Below are 18,453 nucleotides of genomic sequence, written 5' to 3' on the forward strand. Positions count from 1 at the left end.
GGCTGGTCAAGAAGGAAGAAGTGCCCCAGCCGCCGGCTGAAGGTTCCCCTAGAGGCCAACTGGCAAGCAGGGGAGGTATGCGGTTTTCAATCACGCACCCCCTGTTGAAAACCCCTGCATTAGTGTGACGCCAGACTTACACTGGGAATCAAAACTTTAGGCATTCATTTTGGATTTCTAAATCACACTTTTTGTATAAAATTTTAACCAAGATTTTAATGTTTTAGTTCCTCTCAGGGCCCCTCTACGTGTATAGGTAAAGGCACAGTAGGATCTAATTGCAATCCAAATAGTCATGCCTCCTGCCATGCTATATGTACATGGCAGAAGGTGTGACTGTGGGATCGTGCATTAGGTCCCATCACATCTTACTGCCAGTGCAGGAGGAGCCTGAAATCCTGGGGTCCCCCTGCACCGGCAAGAGCAAACTCCTGACACTGGCTGTTGCCTCAACTGAGGGGCTCCCAGCCATGAGGGTGCCTCCTACACTCCCCTGTGGCTGAAGGATCTGGGCTGTCACAATCCATCAGCCACAGGAGTTTTACCTATCCCTGGGGCAGCCACGGCCCTCAGTTGCTGGGACGCAGATGGGCCCCAGCATCCATAGCTGTGGGATTCTGGTTCCCTGTACTGCCAGGAACCAGAGTGGCAACTGCTGGGGCTGAGAGTCCTCTTAGTTGCAGGACACCCAGCTCTGGCTGGGCATGGTGCACCCCTGCAGCTGGGAGCACCCCTGTCAGCTAGTGGGGCTCCCAGTCATAGTGGAGCCCCTGCCACATGTGCAAATTGGAGCTTGATAGCAACCAGCTAGACAAGTTAGTACACATCTTCAAGGTCTAAATATATAGCTAGCTCGAGCTTGTTATTGTGTGATAGGTATTTTGTACATGTACCTGGCCTCAAGGTAACTGTGCAATTAACTAGTAATCGCACAATACTTGTAACAGGTAGAGGGGGCTTCAGTGTATGTTGTATTCAGGAAAGTGACATGACATGGGATCTGTGACCAACTTGACTCTATATACAAGAGAATGGTGCTACTGATCATTCTATTCTCTTGTAAGCTACCTTGAGCCTTTGTCGCATATAATCTGAATAAAACAGAAAAAAATAATATAGAATAGAATCGAATTAAATTAAATTAAATTAAAAAAGGCAGCACTACTCATCCTAAAGTAGAGACTCTTTCTAAAATGAGTTCCATCAAACACTTTTCTTGTGCCTTTATCACACCAATTATAACTATAACTTTCACTTTGTTCTCTCCTGTCTGTGGTATACATCTACTTTTGTTTCATGCTTAGATTTGTTTTTGGGGGAGCATCTGTTTTCTTCATTAAATATACATAGTTCCCAGCACAGCATAACCTCGGTCCTGAATTGGTGGCACTATGTTTTAAGTAGCAAATCAAGACTGCCAAATCTGTCTCTAAACCCCAGTAATCTACATGACAGTCAATCCATTAGATAAGGCTGATTGCAGCATGCCTCAAACTTCTAGTAAAATGCTGTATTAAAAAATCTACCATAGTCTCCTAAAAGAAATAATGATACCTAGTATCTTTATACACTAATTCAAAATAAACATATGTATTTTTTCTATATACCTTTTCCTCCTCGTTTTCCATTGCTTCAGCTTTCAAACTCTCAATGTTTTGCTGAAGTCGTGCCATTTCTTCCTTTAAAAGAACAACAGTGTTGTTTTTTAAATTAAGATCTACCTTCTCAAACAGAAGAAAACAAAAGAAAGCTTGAATCCACACTTCACTAATAAAAGTATACATTAGACAGCATTTTGTTCTTATGTCCCGAGCTAATGCTTTTCATTATGTAAAACTGAATGTTTTATTTCTTAAACTTATAAATATCCATCTTTCTTACTTGGAGAAACATCAAGCAACTAACATGCAATATAAAAAAATAGCACTAGATCAGCGTAAGACTTAAAATAGCACTATGATGCTGGATTGCAGCACATAGACATCACATCTAATTAAGCCAACATAAGTTAAATGCTGCAAAAAAGCTTCCATTATAACCCCTCTGTTCCTACACCTGTCCAATACAATCATCCTTAGGGGTGAAATGTTCTGTGTTCAATTGCTGCCTAAGGCTAATTCTTCTTTCTTTTCATTATGTTCAAATAAAATCCCTTCAGCTATTGTTAAATTAGGAAGGAATGAAAACACTTATCTCACTGAATTTATTTCCTGGCTGCCCATCATCACAGCAGTGAACTGAGTAGCAAATACTGTAATTAAGCAACAGAATTGAAACGTGCTCCAAAAATGGCAAAGTTTGACCTTGGTCTTGTTTCTTCTAGTGGGATGTTCCAAAGGCAAAGGGTTATCCCTCTAACAAGAAGCTTTCATTTCTGACCCGCAAGCTGTTGGCTAAGACATTGGAAGTGTTTTGGAAAATGTGGCTAATAACTTATATCTGTGTGAATGGGACGGATCATTTATATATGAAGTGAATTTAGGTTCATAAGAGGTTGGGCTTGTTATCTTACTTAGTCTATGAAAGTGCATATCTACCCTGCCTACCATTAATGTAGCCAAGTGTTAATCTTAAACATTTTTCAGCACAATTTTCTTCTGTGTCATTTGTAGAATGCAAAGACACAAAATTGTGCACCAGCATCCTGATGACATGACTGCCTAGGTTCAAGAAATGATCTTGTCAAGATGCCTCCTGTGCTATTCAAGAAGGAATTCCAAGAGACAGAACTCAGCACAATTCATCTACCACACGTGACTCCTACCTTCTGATAGCAAGCACTTCTAGCTATTCCAACAATGGCCCTGCAAAGTACTCCAGTTTTAAAAATACAGTACATAGGAGATTTGGCAATTATTTTTATAGTTCTTTAGTTTCTTGGAATGGGTTGGCATTACTCAAGATGGGATCTAGCATTACTGCCATATGCTAACAAACTAACTATAGAGCAGGTGGAGATGGGCTGTCTACTATATACCATGGTTTTCTCACTTTTCATATAAAACACAATATACACTTACCCTACAATGTGCTTTGAACTCTTGCTCTTGGCTTTTGAGATTTTCATTCATAGCTACCAATGCTCGGAGGTTCTGTAATATACTAAATTAGAAGAACCCAGAAAATAATATTAAATTCTTTTAATTCTTAAATTTAACACGCACGTTTTTAGAACAAAATTAAAAAGCTTCCTGGAGATAAACCAAGTTACAGACATAGTTACAGTTGCATGATGCAAAATAAAAAAGCTGGTACTGCAGAAAAAGCAAGTGTTCTGCGGGTGCTTCCCTGCAGTTCTCCATCACCAACAAAATCTTGGGAGCTATTCTCATCTCAAATATTATTTAGTTTCTTTTGCAAGTTTAAGGCTTTAAATAGCCCCTCTCGTCAAATGGGTCCTGGAGCCCCCAGGTCGAATATATTCCACTGATCTTCTACAATAAAAGGATAGTTTCATTTTCATGTAGACTGTGATCTCACCGAGCGAGGGCTCATAAAGCTCTCCCGTAAGTGGGAGTTAGTGACCTAACTTCTATCAGTGTTCAACAGAAGCTGCATCCTTACCTCTCACTTGTACCTTTATAAAACCTCTGCTCTATTCCCCTCTTTACAATACACAACTTGCTTATCGGACTTTTGGAATTTTGGTCTGTTGCTGGAGGAAGAAATAGTACAAGACCGATTCATTTTAAAGAAAGTTCAGTGTTAAAGACTAAATAAACCAGCTTCATCACAAGATCACAAAGCCAAACAACTGGAAGGGCAATCATTGATAATTACTTTGCTGGCTCAATAGGGACCTGTATACTCTTCATCTGAGATAATGAGATCTGTCTGACATTTTAATGTTGTCTATGTTCAGTGACCTATGCTAATATTTTGCAGGATCTATATCTATATAGAGATCTCTATATACATATACACATATTAGCATATATAAGCCCAGTGTTTTGAAAAGTATCTATTCATCCATCGATACAGATCCTGCAAAATATTAGTATATGTATAAGGCAATGTTTTGAAAAGCTGAATGTTTTCTTTTAGTGTAATTAACTGGTTGTACAATAAACAGAAAACAGACTCTTTACAGAAGCTTTTGATTATTTATACACACTGAGAAAAGATTATGCATTCAATGCTATACTGTTAAAGCCACCCATTACCAGTGTTCACAATATACAGAAGACGACAAACCTAGAATCTGCTTTGGATTCCTCTATTTCTAAGGCGGCCAGCTCCTTGTCCAGTTTTTCACTGTGACTCTTAACCTAAGGGTTATAATTAATAAATCATATAAATAACCTCACACACACACAAACCATTCCATCTCCCAGCATTATAAAACCTATGAGAGATAAGCAAACCTTGAATAAATACATTAGCAAATCCCCCTAATGGATCCACTTCCTGACTGTCATTAAGAACCAAGAATTTTTTCTAGGGTTTGCAATGCTTCTTTATTTATGGGTCTGCAAACATGACTAAATTAAAGACCATTGCACTTGCTCTCTGTTAGGCCTTCCCAAATCAATATTTAACATCTCTCTTCCACAGCAAAATGGTCAGGTGAATTATATATGGCACAAGGTTGTACCAACTGTTTCTGCCTACATTCAGGTAGATATTCTGTCATAGCTTCCATTTTTTTCAGATCTTTATGATTTAGTTTTTAGCCAAAAAAGAAAAACTAAAAACAACAAAACAAAAACCACCCAACCAACATTTTGCTCTGGAACAAAATAAGAGTTCAACACATCATGAGTGAGGGAAAATCAAATCTAAAGCTAAGATCATTCTGAAGTTGTAAAAGGGAATACATGAGCTGAATGATGCACAGCTTCTTCTGCACTTGTTCATCTTCTGTAAATGAACTCTCTAATGGTAAGGCTGTGGTTCAGATTATATATGTACACAGAGAATTAAATGTCTCACCCTCATGCAGGCTACCTGCATATTAAGTGCAGGCATGTCAGAGTATGCAGAACTACTCTCTTGCATACCCCTCCCTGAAGCAGGAAGGTATGACAGGACAGTGGAATGGGAAGCCTTTAAGTTTGCCTAAGGAGCCTTTAAGTTTGCCTAAGTAGGCAAGCAAGAGCTAATTTTTACATTCAGTTAATTGTTAGCATTAGAGCCCAGACAAGTATTCGTGTGACCATTCCAAACACGTATCTATCTGGAACGCGTTCCAGACCTGAACTGCATTTAAAGCTGTCACTGGATAGAAAAAAAATCTTTGGCTTCAAGTAACCAAGGTCTAAACTGGAAGAACAGCTTAGATGCAACAGGTTCTGTATATTCCCAGAACAATCTAATTTCTCAGGTATTCTCATCTGGATATGTAAGCATTCAGTGGGCTCCATTGTTTTATCTGAAACATGCAGAACATCGACATAGCAACATTAAAAATCTGAATAGAGTATGTTTTACTACTGTGAGGTGTATGTCCAGTTCCCAATGTACCTCTCTTTCCACAGTCCACCAAAAATGCTCATATTACTGTTCCAAGTACAATCAGAAATGAGAAAAATCTGACAGGCTATCAGATCACTCAGGTCAAATTTTCAACACTAGGAAGTCAATCATACGATTCCCATTGGCTTCAACGGGACTAGAGTTAGGTTAATGCTGAATGCTTTTGAAAACCCCACTGTATACATTTTGTTGAAGTACAACTCCCTCTGGTCAATGCATTTTCAAAGAAGTGACTTGTTTCTGCCTAATACTACATATTAACTTTAGGAGAGGAACATGAAGACAAGTAGCAACAGTCTTGCTGTTATTAATACTACCATCATATACACATCCTAAGTCTGATCTTTTCTTCCTTCCTCATGCACAACATGTTTCCCTGAAGAGGAAAGCAGACAAAATGTTTTTGCAGAGGAGAAATAAAGAACAATTACCTCAGATAGCATCTTCTTTGCTTCACTACATCTTGCCTGAAGATCAGCATTTTTTGCCTGTAACTAATCAGAGAGAAAAAGAAGAGGTTGATTCCCCATTTGCACTAATTACAGCTGCAATGGGAATGGTAATATCTGAGCTACTGAGTTATTTACTGTGTTCAGGTTCACAATGACCGTCTTCTACACAGTAAGAAAGCAAATCAAAATCAGTCTTTCCCGGTCAGCTGCTTTATCTGCATCCTGTTACAAGAATTCTGGCAAAATAATTGCAGTAATAGGATCAGGCATTTACTGAATATTTTTTCATATGTTTTAAGCTTTAAAACAAACATCAGCTTTCACAAAATAGACATCACTGGACTGGTAGCTGATGGATGGAGTGTGTACGTTATATAGAACGCCAAGAGAGGTTACTGAAAGTTAATCCTGTTATATTAAACCAAGTTTCACAGCTAGAGAAGAATGATGATCGTGCTAATGAAACATCTTCTACTCTTGTAGACCATTTGGTAAATAACAGAGAAATTGTATCATACGTACATTGTTCTAATCACTGTCTTTCTTCAGAGAACAATGTCGAGGAGGATGCAACATTTCTACTAGTTGTAAAGCTATAATAAAGTCTAAAATAAAGCCTGTTAGAAAAAGACCACCTGCTGTTTTTGTAACCACACTGAGCCACAAAAGATGTGCTGTGCCTCACAGATAAATGAGAAGATTCTTTTTCAGCTCACAAATGCTGCAAGCGTAGACATAATTTACACACAGAAACAGAATGCATCAAGAAAAAGTATACAAGTTTGTCTACATGAGATACTCACTGCGCAGTAGCCTAATAACACTTCACAGTAGTGTGCCAATCAAAAACCATGCTAATATGCCACTGTGCAGTGTTATTTGGCTACTGTGCAGTAAACATCACCAACAAGCCATGCGCTGGTGCTACTGTGCAGTAACTGCACGTTTAGTTAATACTTCATCAAGCGAACACTAAACTAAACATGCAGTAACTACAGTGCGTCAATGAACGTGTAGATGTGCCTGATGAAAGTATCGCGAGTTTCCTTCAGTTTATTATTAATATATATTAAGAGTTTTTTGTTCTTTTTATAATATCTTAGGTTTACTGCTCATAAAATAAAGCTCTGGCTCTAAAAATTCCATTCACTCATCAGTTCCTAATTTTTGCAAAGCTGTAGACAGAATTTACAATAATTACCAAAGTCCTTGACGGAGAGCCCAAAGATTCAGGAACAGAGTTCTAATGACTCCAGAAATTCACACTCAACTTTTAATCCTCTAAGCAATGTCTCATTGAGGGTGAATGTCACACTAATTTAAAGATTTTTAGCCCTATCATTTTAATCTGTGGACAGTGTTTACTGCACTACTGGGGCCTAACTTCAAAGCATTTTCTGAGTGACAGCCCTTAGTTTTTCATTTTTTGACTAATTATCTTCAAAATTCTCCCCTTTTAGTCTCCAAAGTAAAAACAAAAATCTCCTTTGGCCAGAGTTAATGAGAAATTTCAACCAGAAAAAAAGCTTTATTGGAAAGTTAAAAGAACAGTTATAATTGACTTCTAAGGGAAAACCTCACAAAAGAGACTGTCAATAAGACTGCCATGACTTGCAAAAAATGTAATCACGGGACTATCATATTAAGTAGTGCAGAGTGGCAAAATGGAATACCACCATATTAACAAACTAAAAGCAAACTGCAGCTTTCAGAAAGACCGTAATTAATGCTGAAGACCTTTTTTTAAATCCATTGTAATTTTGCAAGAAAAGAAGTTTTCATCTTTGTGGCTAGGGACAGAAATTACACAGAAACCAGAATAAGTGATCAGAAACTGGTTCAAAACTGTAACACGACCGAAATTCAGAGGAGGGGAGGGAGGGCTAGACTTGGCCCAAGCGGTCTGCTCCAATTGAGCAGGGAGGCATGCTCTAGTGCTCCCCGGTTTCTAGCCTGGGCCAGTGCTAGCATGTGGCTGCGTTTCCAGAACAAAAAAGAATGCCTGTTCACTTGCTTATTGGTTTAACCTTTGCAGCTTAAACTAACCTGCAAAGATTGAATCACTTCAGTCTTGGGCTGCTGGGACATTTATACACATAGTTTTTCGTCCTGCAACACGCTGAAGATCTGCTGCGAGCCGAGGCGAACTGTGCTGCACCACATGCAGTTGTGTAAGTGAAGAAACATGTCATGTCAGCACAGAAAAAATGATGGCAGTGAGCTTTTGAAATAAAGCACCTCTGATGTGTTTCAGTTCAAAAGCACAATGCTGCCATTTTCTCAGGGCTGACGCACATTTCCCTACTTTTCAAAGTGCCCAGCACAGTGGCACATGCATGTGTAAAAATGCCCTTTGGCTGTCTGTACTTAGCCTGCGAGTTAAAAGCAGGTTCAAGGACTAGCCTGGCTCTGTTATTTTCTCTCTCTTTTTTTTTTGTTCTACAATTTCAATTTTATTTTTTTCCCAAACGGTTTTCCTCTTCCTTCTTGTCATGTGAAGAACATGCAAAAATATCAAGGAAATTGACTGCGTATAGGAAAATGACTCAGGATGGAAAGGAGGTCAAGGCACTCAGCCTATAATATCTTATAATATTGCTTTAACATTGACATTCATCTTGCAGTTCTGTAAAGGCAGCCATTCACATATAGCAGCAAGAATTTTCTGAATATCACATGAACATTTACCAACACAGGAGCAGGTAACAGACGTGTTCATCATTAAAATGCATTTTTTTTTTTTTTTTAAAAGGGCAGCAACCAAAAGAGGAAACAAAAAAGTAAAATCAGTCTTTCTTCTGCTTGCAAGACCATGCATGACATCACCAGCCACTGTACATATGCATTATCTTTTCCAAACATCAATGATATTGTTTCTCCTATGTTTTCCTCTTAATTGTTTTCATTCCTACCCAGAGTGAAGGTTGAAGCTTTTTTTTTTTTAAATGATCTGTATAGGGTATTTTTGCAGTTCACAAATATTCTTCAAAAAGACTTTAGATCTAAATATTAAAAAACAAATTTTGTGAGTGCATTAAAATGGAAGAAAATATTAGCTTGCAGATTGACTAGAAGCTTCAAAGCTGCCATATCTGAACCTCAGCAAGGAGTGCTCTTAGGTGGCACCAAATTGGTTTAGCCTGAACGCAGCAGGATGGGAGTAAGGAAACTGTATGGCTGGAATAGGGTGGCATGGTGATCCTCAGCAGCCCTAGAGGTTCTTGGGAGGCTGCTGACTGCTGTCATAAAGGTAGAGATGTCCCTAGACTTTAGTATTTCTGAGGTATTATTTACTTAAAGATCCATGTGCTGTAAAAATCAAGAGGTTGAAAGAGAACCTCAGCTTCTAATTAAAAAAAAAAAATGAAATAGTGCTAAGCACTTTGTGAGCAGCTAAGGAAAGCAAATGTCATCCTCTAAAGGATAAAATACAGCCAAATATAATGTGAAAGGAGGAAATAACATGAAAGCACAGCATAGCACAACCTGATGAAGCCCACCACGTCTTAATACCAAAATTCTTCTCAAATCCTCTTCTGTTTTGTGTTTTCTATTTCAAGGGTAGGCTGCCCATAAAGTTAAGAGTCTTTGTGTGTTTGTGTGTTACAGTATGCATTATATGTTCATGCACACCTAATTCACCACACAAGCAAAAGCCCCTGCTTCAGAACAAAATAACCTACCTAGCTCTGGGTCATTATTACCGCACTACAGGGCTACTGGCTCCCTTGAATTCCCTCTGGGCAGCTCAAGGGAACAAGTCAGGTGCCTGCTACTCCATCTCCTGCAGGCATCTCCCTTAGCAGCTTTACCATCCAGGGCCAGACTGCCTGCTCCAGCTCAGGCCCTGGGTTTATATGCCTAGAAGCCATGCTCCTTTTGTCAAGTGCTTTCCCCAGCTCAGCACAGGGTGGGCAGCCTGCCCCCCTGCAGATGTGGCCCCACACAGCCAGCTGCTGTGGCTTCTTAAAGGCTCCCAACCACAGTTCTCTCTCCTTCCCTTCCCTCGCACCCACATAACAGGGTCTGGGTCCCCTGTTACAGCATACTTAATATTAGAACCATTACTTAGAATATTTTCAGCATGCACTCTTCTTTGTTTATATAGAGAATGCAAAAACAGGCTCAAATAAATACAACCATGATTCTTGTTCCTGGCCTTATTTTTACTAAACAGAACAGAAGAACACTATTCACTCAAAAGCCTCTCACCTAAAATAAAACAGAAAGGTTTTACAAACCCTTCTAGATATAACTCTTCTTGATATATCCTAATATTTATTTCAGGCGGGGTCAAACCTACCTTCATGCCAAGCCAGATTTATACCACAGGGCTGTCTGCAGGCTGAATTTAACCTGGGGCTTGCAGCACCAGTAGCTCCAGCTCTAGCACAGGGCACAAAGCACAGCTCCAGCTGAAGCTGCTAGCATGTGTCCTGTATCACAGAGGAAGTTCTAATTTGATCATGGGGTGCAAGGCATGGGGGCACACAGCAGCAGATCCAGCTTGGAGTGGTGGTCAAAGAGCTGGGTCCCATGTCAGCCCTTGCTCGCTCTCTTGGCACCATGTCCACTGGGACCCAAGGGTCCTAGATACTGCAACAGGCCATGCCCAACTTCTGGTGGCTTGCTGGTAGCAAAACCTCCACAACTTGTGATATCCAGTACACTAGAGCAAATTTTTACTTGGCCCTTCAATGGGATGGATTGAAAGAACAGACGGAAAAAAAAAAAAGTTAGAAAGTCTGTTAGAGGTTTGCAATTTAAAATGTGAAAGTATCTTGCACACCCCGTATCACATGGCTATTCAATTCAAAACATAAAAATAGCCATACTGTCTTTGTAAAAGTGTACAAGCAAGACATTCAAAGACGCTAAAATTAACATGCGGCATAACAAAAGGCTGGTGCAGATAACAGCTTTCACATCTTTTTGGAATGACAACAACTTTTTGGTCATATACATTGATCAATGTTTTCTCTTTGTTACCCATACAAAGCCTACCTCTTCCACAACTTTAGTTTTCTGTAAAATCTGCTTGTTCAGAGATGCTACTTTCCTTCGATGCTGCTGGGTAGCTCCAAGTCTTTCTGGCCGTTCCTCAGCAGAAAGTTCAGACTGCTGAAAAACAAACAAGAACAACAGAAGACTGAATAGTATAGAAGTGGTTTTTGGTTTAGAGGGACACAGGAGTACAAGAATAGCCTAATTAGAGAGGACATATGATGCTTCTTGTCAAGTGTCCTGGCCTCTAAGAGCAATCAATACAAGATGACACAAAAGAAGATATACAACTCCCACCAGTAGGCAGATGTTGTAGAGTTTGCTCCTATAATATAGTCTTTGTTTTTGCAGAGACCCCCTACTGAGGTTCCCGGGCAACTCCTTAAATGAACTGCAACCTGAATATATAAGTTGTGTTATTTGAGTGCATACATTTAAAGTGACAGATGGAAGAAAGCAAGTTAAAACTTCTGGAAAGATGTTAAAAAGCACTACAACATTCTAAAGTAGTAATTTAAAATTATGTATCCCGACACAATAGTTACTAGACAGGCATTTATAATATACAAGCATAAGCCTTTAGCCAAACTAAAAATAATTTTTCAAAAGAAGTTTTAAACCCCTCAACCAAGCACACATTGCCAAGAAAGATCTAAATGCAATCTGAATGCAAATTCTACTGTCTCCGGATTTTAAAAGATAAATTGCCTGAAATATTCTATACGAGCAAGAATATTTATTATGGGTGACAACATTTCCAAAGGTTAAGAAACAATCTGACACCTAACAATCATTGCTTTTAAAATGGTTACAAGTCTCCCCCTTACCTTCCATTTGTTATTTCATCATGACAAATGGTAAAAGCTTTAATTGGCTTTATGTACTTCAGACTTCATTTACCATTCAACTCAATTTCTGACATTTCACCAGCCATACAACTCATTTCCCAGTCTTTTAGGTGCTAATTTGTTGAGACTGTCAAAGACATGAGGACTCAATCCTACGCCTTCCCTACTAACAACTTAATTCTGGAATCCAATGAAACAAAGAAACACAAAATATTATTGAAAGACCTAAGGAATCCCAACATGTATTTGTTTCTGATTTCTGTCCTTGACAGAAGAGATACAAAAGTCTACATTTTGAATGCAGAAAAGAGATAGAGGTTCCTGCCCCTTCCTGTTTTTTCTCTTTTCTTATTTATACAAAAGAGCAGCATGACTTGATATACTTATGCATATTTTGTAAAAAGAACTTAAGCTCTGGGATCCGATTCTAACTTCAAGCCATGTATATCTTCTTGTTTATTCCACATGGATAAGCGCTATGAAACAGCAAAACAAAAAACACGGGACTTCCTCATTTCTCTTGTTAGTTAGGCAAAAAACATTCCCTTCCCACTTTCAAGAGTCATGCATTCCACCATGCCCAAAACATGGCTCATTCAATTGCTCTCTAAAATAAGCAATAATAGTAGACAAGCCATTCATGAGCAGAAGATAAAACAGAGATCAACATTAAGTTGTATGCATTGCAGTCTCAACAATGAGTAGCTCAAGCACACAAGTAAGGATTCCATTCAAGAAAAGTAAGCAAGTATTAATGCGAGTTTAATACTGTGTGTTTGGGTAATTCTGCAACTAAATGCTGACTTCAAGCTCACTGCTTTGCTGAGCTGAAGCCCAGAAGCTCCAGACTTCAATGAGTGCAGATACTGGATAATTAGTGGGGACTACTGAAACAATTTTCTTAAGAGAAAAAAATTGAGTAAAATTTGTGGCCATCTGGCCACAGAAAGCAGTTTATAGCTGAGACCAAATAAGCACATGGCTGCAGACAGCTTCAAAACTGGCCAATTGGGTAAAAATCTGACCCCTCATTGCATGAGGGGTCAGATAAAGATGTTTCAAAACAGAGCATCTTCTGTAACTTCTGTCTGCGCTGCCTGCCAGCATGTCACTGTTTTCAGAATGGGAAGGAGGAAAGGGAACATAGGGAGTTTGGCCTGGAGGATTTTCAGCCCCTGCTGAAGGGTGGGGTGGATGTATTGAAGTGCCCCCCCCACCCACAAATCATACTTCCCTAGAATAAGCTCCCTCTGCTCCCTTTCCCTCCTCCCATTCTGAAAAATGCACAGCCTTGAGTTGCAGGGAGATGGGGTGCTGCTAGGGTAAACCCGCTACAAGCTCACAGCCAGCAACTAGATTCCCCTTCCACAGAGGAACCAACAGCGAACTTCTGTTTGGTCCGGGGGAATATTGTAACTCGGAACACTTCCTGCAAAGCCTTCTCAATTACAGTGGGGAGCAGCACTTCTGTCTGCACCTTGTATCTACTCCACAGATGAATGACTTAAAAGTTATTAGGCACATTTAAAAACTATTAGGGAAATATTTATTGTACTTATTTCCTTACACAGAAAGGAAGTTTTTCTTTTTTTGTTTTGTACGCCAAAATTTCTGTGGGCAAACGTGAAATGAAGGTACCCTTCTCTTACAGCCCTTATTTTAGAAGTGGAACATTCCACCTCTGTGGATTGCCCTGTCCGCATATCCTTGGTGGACGGTTCACATAATCGTACTGGGTCATCCAGAAACACGAACAGAAAGCAGTGAAAGTCTTTTAGATTCTACTCATATCCCAAAGGGAAAATAGGAATTTTCACATCTTCAGGTTTTATTAAATCAGGTTGCAAACTCTTAGAGCTACTAGGGATGCCTCAAGAATAAGATGGTCAAGCAGCAAGGTAGCCAAAAGGTACAGCCAAGTCAAGTGGTAAGTATAGGAATGTTTCATCTCCTGGGGATTGGACTAGACGACCTCATGGGATACCCAATTTTCTATGATCTGTCTGTACAAGGATGGGTAGACACCCGAGCTTCTATAAGAGCAGAGGAGAGAAGAAAAAAAATCCCAATCAAAAAAAGCTTGTATGACATGTTAGCCCAATGAAAACTGAATCTGCATTTCCTCCTCTTTACATAAGGGATAGCTTGTAAAGGACAGCTTGTTCTAGTTACCTATGTATATTAGAAATGCTAAATTCAATAGCTTCATAACATATCTACATCCAATACTTTTTTGGAAGACATAAGTAATGTTTTGGTTTTTAAGGAGCACTAGAGAATAAAAGCAGAGTGACACTGCTGTCCCCGGTGGCAGGAAAATGAACAAGAGGAGGTCAATGAAAGCAATCCTGCAGTGGAACAATAAAACATGAAAAACATCCTACTGCTTATTATAGCTTTGCAGTGAATTATCAGGCATGCTAATTATGTCCCTTAGAGGAAAGGACATACACAGGCAGTTTTTATTGATTTGAAGCCTAGTGTTAACTTCATGGATCAGAGTATTTTATTAAAAAAGACTCCATAAACATAAACTTAATCTTACACTTCTGAAATCAAACTCAGCTGCAGGCTGGTTATTGCAGACTATCATTAATATATCAGAAGGGGAATTAACTGAGAAGTTCAGATATTAAAAGCTGTTTGATTGAACTCCCTCTTTTTCTGGTTATATGTTGTTTCATACTAGAGAAGGATATTAAATCAGTCTTTAGACTACGAAATTATAAATCCATCATTGCTTGAGATTACAATAATATTGTTTTCTTACCTTGGGGTGTGCCACTTGAATATGGCTTGCACATTATTCAAAACTCTGGTGACTAAGGCTCCTTTAACCAAGGACTTACAACAATGCAGGTACAAAGTAGTCCGAGTGCAAAAAAAATTCAGGAAGCGCTGTGTAAGAGACTGGCATTAATACCCACTTCGAGGCAATCATGGGAGCCCCAAAAATGCATGTTTTAAAAAGCAAAACAGGCGGATTTACATGAAAGAGCGACAACAGAATGATTAACTTCAGGAGCCATACCAAGTAGTTCTGCAAATCTGACCGACTGATTTCCAGTGGGGTCTTCTCAGTGGGGACTTCTCTTTTGGCCACTACCAAGAGGGCCAAAAGATAATTCCTCAGTTTTTTTCCCTTCAAAGCTTCTTGCGCTCTGCCTCAGTACACGGATCACCATCGTTGATATTTACCTTTGACTTCCCTCTGTCCCCAGCCATACACAACTAGGATTTTACCAAGTGTTTTTGTTGCTTCTTCTATATTATACTAAAAATCTAATGTTCCATCCTGAGAGCTAAAGCACTTGATGAATGACCAGGGATCCTAGAGACCTTAGCTAGGACATATCTTGGGAGATCTCTTATGTCATGAATGATTCTGCAATTAAAAATAGAAACATTAAACAAAATTAGATAAAAGTGCAGCTCTCAGGGTTTCTCAAATTATGCAGTGCAGCATGGTGTCACTTGTTGTTTTCTAGTGCAGGATATTAAGATTAATCCTAAAATTGAGAAATTAAATTATGAAATAGTATGACTAGCTTTATGACTATTGCAGCTTTTATGTCAAACTTACATATAACTCACTTTTTATAAATATGTGCAATTATAGAATCAGTGAGTGGGAAAGGACCTAGACAGATCAGAGTCCAACCCCCTGCAATGGGCAGGAATGACACTGGGGGTGGCAGGGGTCATAAGACCCCAGCCAGGTGTCTATCCAGTCTCCTCTTAAAGACTTCCAGAGGAGCACCTCTCTGGGAAGCCTATTCCAGGCTCTGGCCACCCTCGTGGTGAAGTAGTTCTTCCTAATATCTAACCTAAACCTGTCCTCCCTCAGCTTGTGGCCATTGTTCCTGGTGACGCCAAGGGGGGCCCTGGTGAACAGACTTTCCCCGAGTCCCTGCTGCTGGCTCCTGATAAAGTGGTAGGCAGCCACAAGATCCCCCCTCAGTCTCCTCTTGCGGAGACTGAAGAGATTCAGCCTCTCCTCATAGGGCTGGCCACGGAGGCCCTCAACCATGCGAGTGGCCTCCTCTGGACCCTCTCCATGTCGTCCAAGTCCCTCCTGAAGTGCGGCGCCCAGAACTGGACGCAGTACTCCAGCTGTGGCCTGACCAGTGCCGCACAGAAGGGGAGCAAGACCTCTCTGGACCTGGTAGTGATGCCCCTGTAGATGCATGACAGGGTGATTATAATCACTTGCTTTTCCTTCAGTTATCAATAAGCAGCAACAGGTCTAAATAATTTCATGATCTTTTACAATCCAGTTCTGTGAACTCTGATGCAGACTAAAGCACTTAATTCCCTCTGAAACCAACCGGAGTTCGGCACTTTTGTTCCTTAGTGATTGACACAAGCATTTTTCTCTGGAGAACTGAAGAAAAAGATATGCTGTCCAGTCTGCGAATTTAACCAGTTTCCGCCTCAAACTGATGTAGTGCCAGTCACGTGATTTCCCAGTTTTATGATTTTAAAAGGAATGGAAAGTTGTCTGTATCAACTGTTGTTTCAGGGACAGAAGCCTATATCGCTCATCCCCCACTCAGGTTGGGGGTCTGGCTCCCCCCCCGACCCCCCCCGCCTACTTTGGGCCCAGGCTCATTCTCCCCCCCCCTCCACCCCCCTCCCGCTTTGTTTCAGGTCCGATTCCACCCCACTGGTTTGGGTTCGGGCCCGTACACCCCCCACCTCCTGCCTCCCAGGACTGGGGCGGGGAGGGGAGCTTGCATGCAGCAGTGGCTGGCACCAGTGGGTGGCATACAATGGCGGCGGGCTACCGCACTGCCACTGGTAACCCGTCCCCCCGTTTCTCCTCCCCTCCCTCCATCCTCTCTTCCCTACCACCTCCCCCTCCCTGCTGGCTTTTTTTTTTTAGTGGGGGGGCAGGGAAAGGAGGCTGCTCTGGCCCCCGGCTCCAAGAAGCAGGGGGGTGGGCGGGGGGCAAGGCCAGAGCCACTGACTGTCATAGTGGTGCCTTGTCATGCGTCTGTCTGTGCAGAGCACTCTGACTGGCTGCCGAGATAACCAGAGCACGAATAAGGCTTTACAGACAGATGGATGGACAGACGAAGGCTTTTATAATATTAGAAGGGCCTAAGTGACCCCACAGTCAGAAACTAAGTTTCACAGATGGTTGGGTCAGAAGGGACCTGAGCAGATCATCAAGTCTGACACTCCGCCATGGCAGGAAAGAGTACTGGGGTCAAACGATCCGGGCTTAAATCAGGCTTAAGATGCACAGAGAACCTGAATCAAGGAAAACCTTCTTGTCAAAGGCAATCGGCTCATCTGCTGCTTTACAATTAGTGCCTGGAGATGTTTCAGTCAATGAATTGGTTTTTTTTAACTTTGCAAGGAAAAAGTGGCAAACCTAGTCTTTTGTCTGATTAAAGGTCTCAAGTTGTTCACACGGAGGGCATCATAGTAGTAACTAATTGCTCTGAATTATATCTGTATTGTACCAGAAGGAATAGACTGTTTCCTCAAGAAGCAATGAATGCATTTTCTCTCCTAATATCTCAGCTGCATTGTTCGCAATGTACTCTGTTGCTGACACCAATATCATTATGAGCAGGGATCCTGGTTTTCCTGATTAAAATAAATAATAATAACAATAATAATTTTAAAAAAGTCAAATTCTCTTATAAAACCCCCCAAATCTGTGATGAAAATGAAATACCTCTCATTCCCCACAACCCCTCTCCCCCAGCCCTGCTGGTGGCCCCTCACCAATATTTCCCCGCCCCCAGGCCCTGCTGGTGCCCCTCACTCCCCCGAGCCCCACAGCTCTGCTGGTGTCCCAGCCCCCATGCCACCCACAGCCCTGCCAGATTTCTGTTAAAACAGAGCTAGTGTTAACATGGTAAAAACAGCTTCTCGGTCCCTTACTAGCCTCTTCAGAAACAAATTCAGAGTTCTTTATTCCTCTTACTGTCACTTAATTTTTTTTTCTCAAATTTTTCTTCAGTCCAAGGATAAATTGTGAGCTGGTCCAGACTGTCAAAACACTTTTTCCTCCTCTGATTACACCTAGAACCCATTACGTATCAAATATTACATGAATACAGATGGAAGAAATACTCTCAGTATGGAAGTTATGAAGAATTTAGAAGACTACCATGGTTCTCCTCCTATGTCTCTCTTCAAAATAAAAATCTACCAAAGACTATTGGTCCTATGTTTGTTTATATGTTGAATACGCTTTCATTTGAATTCTTTACTTCTAAATTTTTACACTAATTACCTCGGAAATTGTTAATATTTCTCAAAAATATTTACAAAGCACCAGCATATTTGCAATTGTGCAAATGTGGAGAGAGAGATGCGATTCCCAACTCAAGGAGGCTAGAGTAACAAACTCCAAGTTCCAATCTCAATCCTCAAACAAGTATAAATGCCATTGCAAGATTACCCCACCAAGACTTCATGGGAAGGAAGTATTCTTTAATAGAGTGAGCTGAAATAGAGAGGGAGAAATTATCTTGGCACACAAGAGGGAGGGAGTTTCAATTAGAGGTAACAGCATGGAAAAATAAAGCGAATGCGTAACAAGAATACAAAAATGTTACAAAGGTTATTACATTTTTTTTTTTTTAACCCGACAGCCAAGTACAATCTTGCAAAAATCTAGCTGACAATCTTTTGATGAGCAAATCATCATCATA

General features: G+C 40.4%; 1 protein-coding gene across 4 annotated transcripts in view; it reads right to left on the reverse strand.

Moving 5' to 3' along the window:
• Nucleotides 1-18,453, reverse strand: part of CCDC93 (CCC complex scaffolding subunit CCDC93) — an 87,230-nt gene that overhangs the window by 19,714 nt on the left and 49,063 nt on the right. For all 4 annotated transcript variants that reach the window (XM_090045904.1, XM_090045903.1, XM_090045901.1 and 1 more), the window contains 5 exons: nucleotides 10,932-11,048; nucleotides 5,907-5,969; nucleotides 4,195-4,268; nucleotides 3,021-3,102; nucleotides 1,608-1,679 (listed from right to left, as the gene is read on the reverse strand). In XM_090045904.1, the coding sequence (XP_089902030.1) occupies nucleotides 1,608-1,679; nucleotides 3,021-3,102; nucleotides 4,195-4,268; nucleotides 5,907-5,969; nucleotides 10,932-11,048 (408 nt within the window). The remainder of the gene's footprint in view (nucleotides 1-1,607; nucleotides 1,680-3,020; nucleotides 3,103-4,194; nucleotides 4,269-5,906; nucleotides 5,970-10,931; nucleotides 11,049-18,453) is intronic.

Source organism: Crocodylus siamensis, chromosome 4 (assembly GCF_052110815.1).
Source record: "Crocodylus siamensis isolate JL-2025a chromosome 4, ASM5211081v1, whole genome shotgun sequence".
Classification (NCBI taxonomy): domain Eukaryota; kingdom Metazoa; phylum Chordata; order Crocodylia; family Crocodylidae; genus Crocodylus; species Crocodylus siamensis.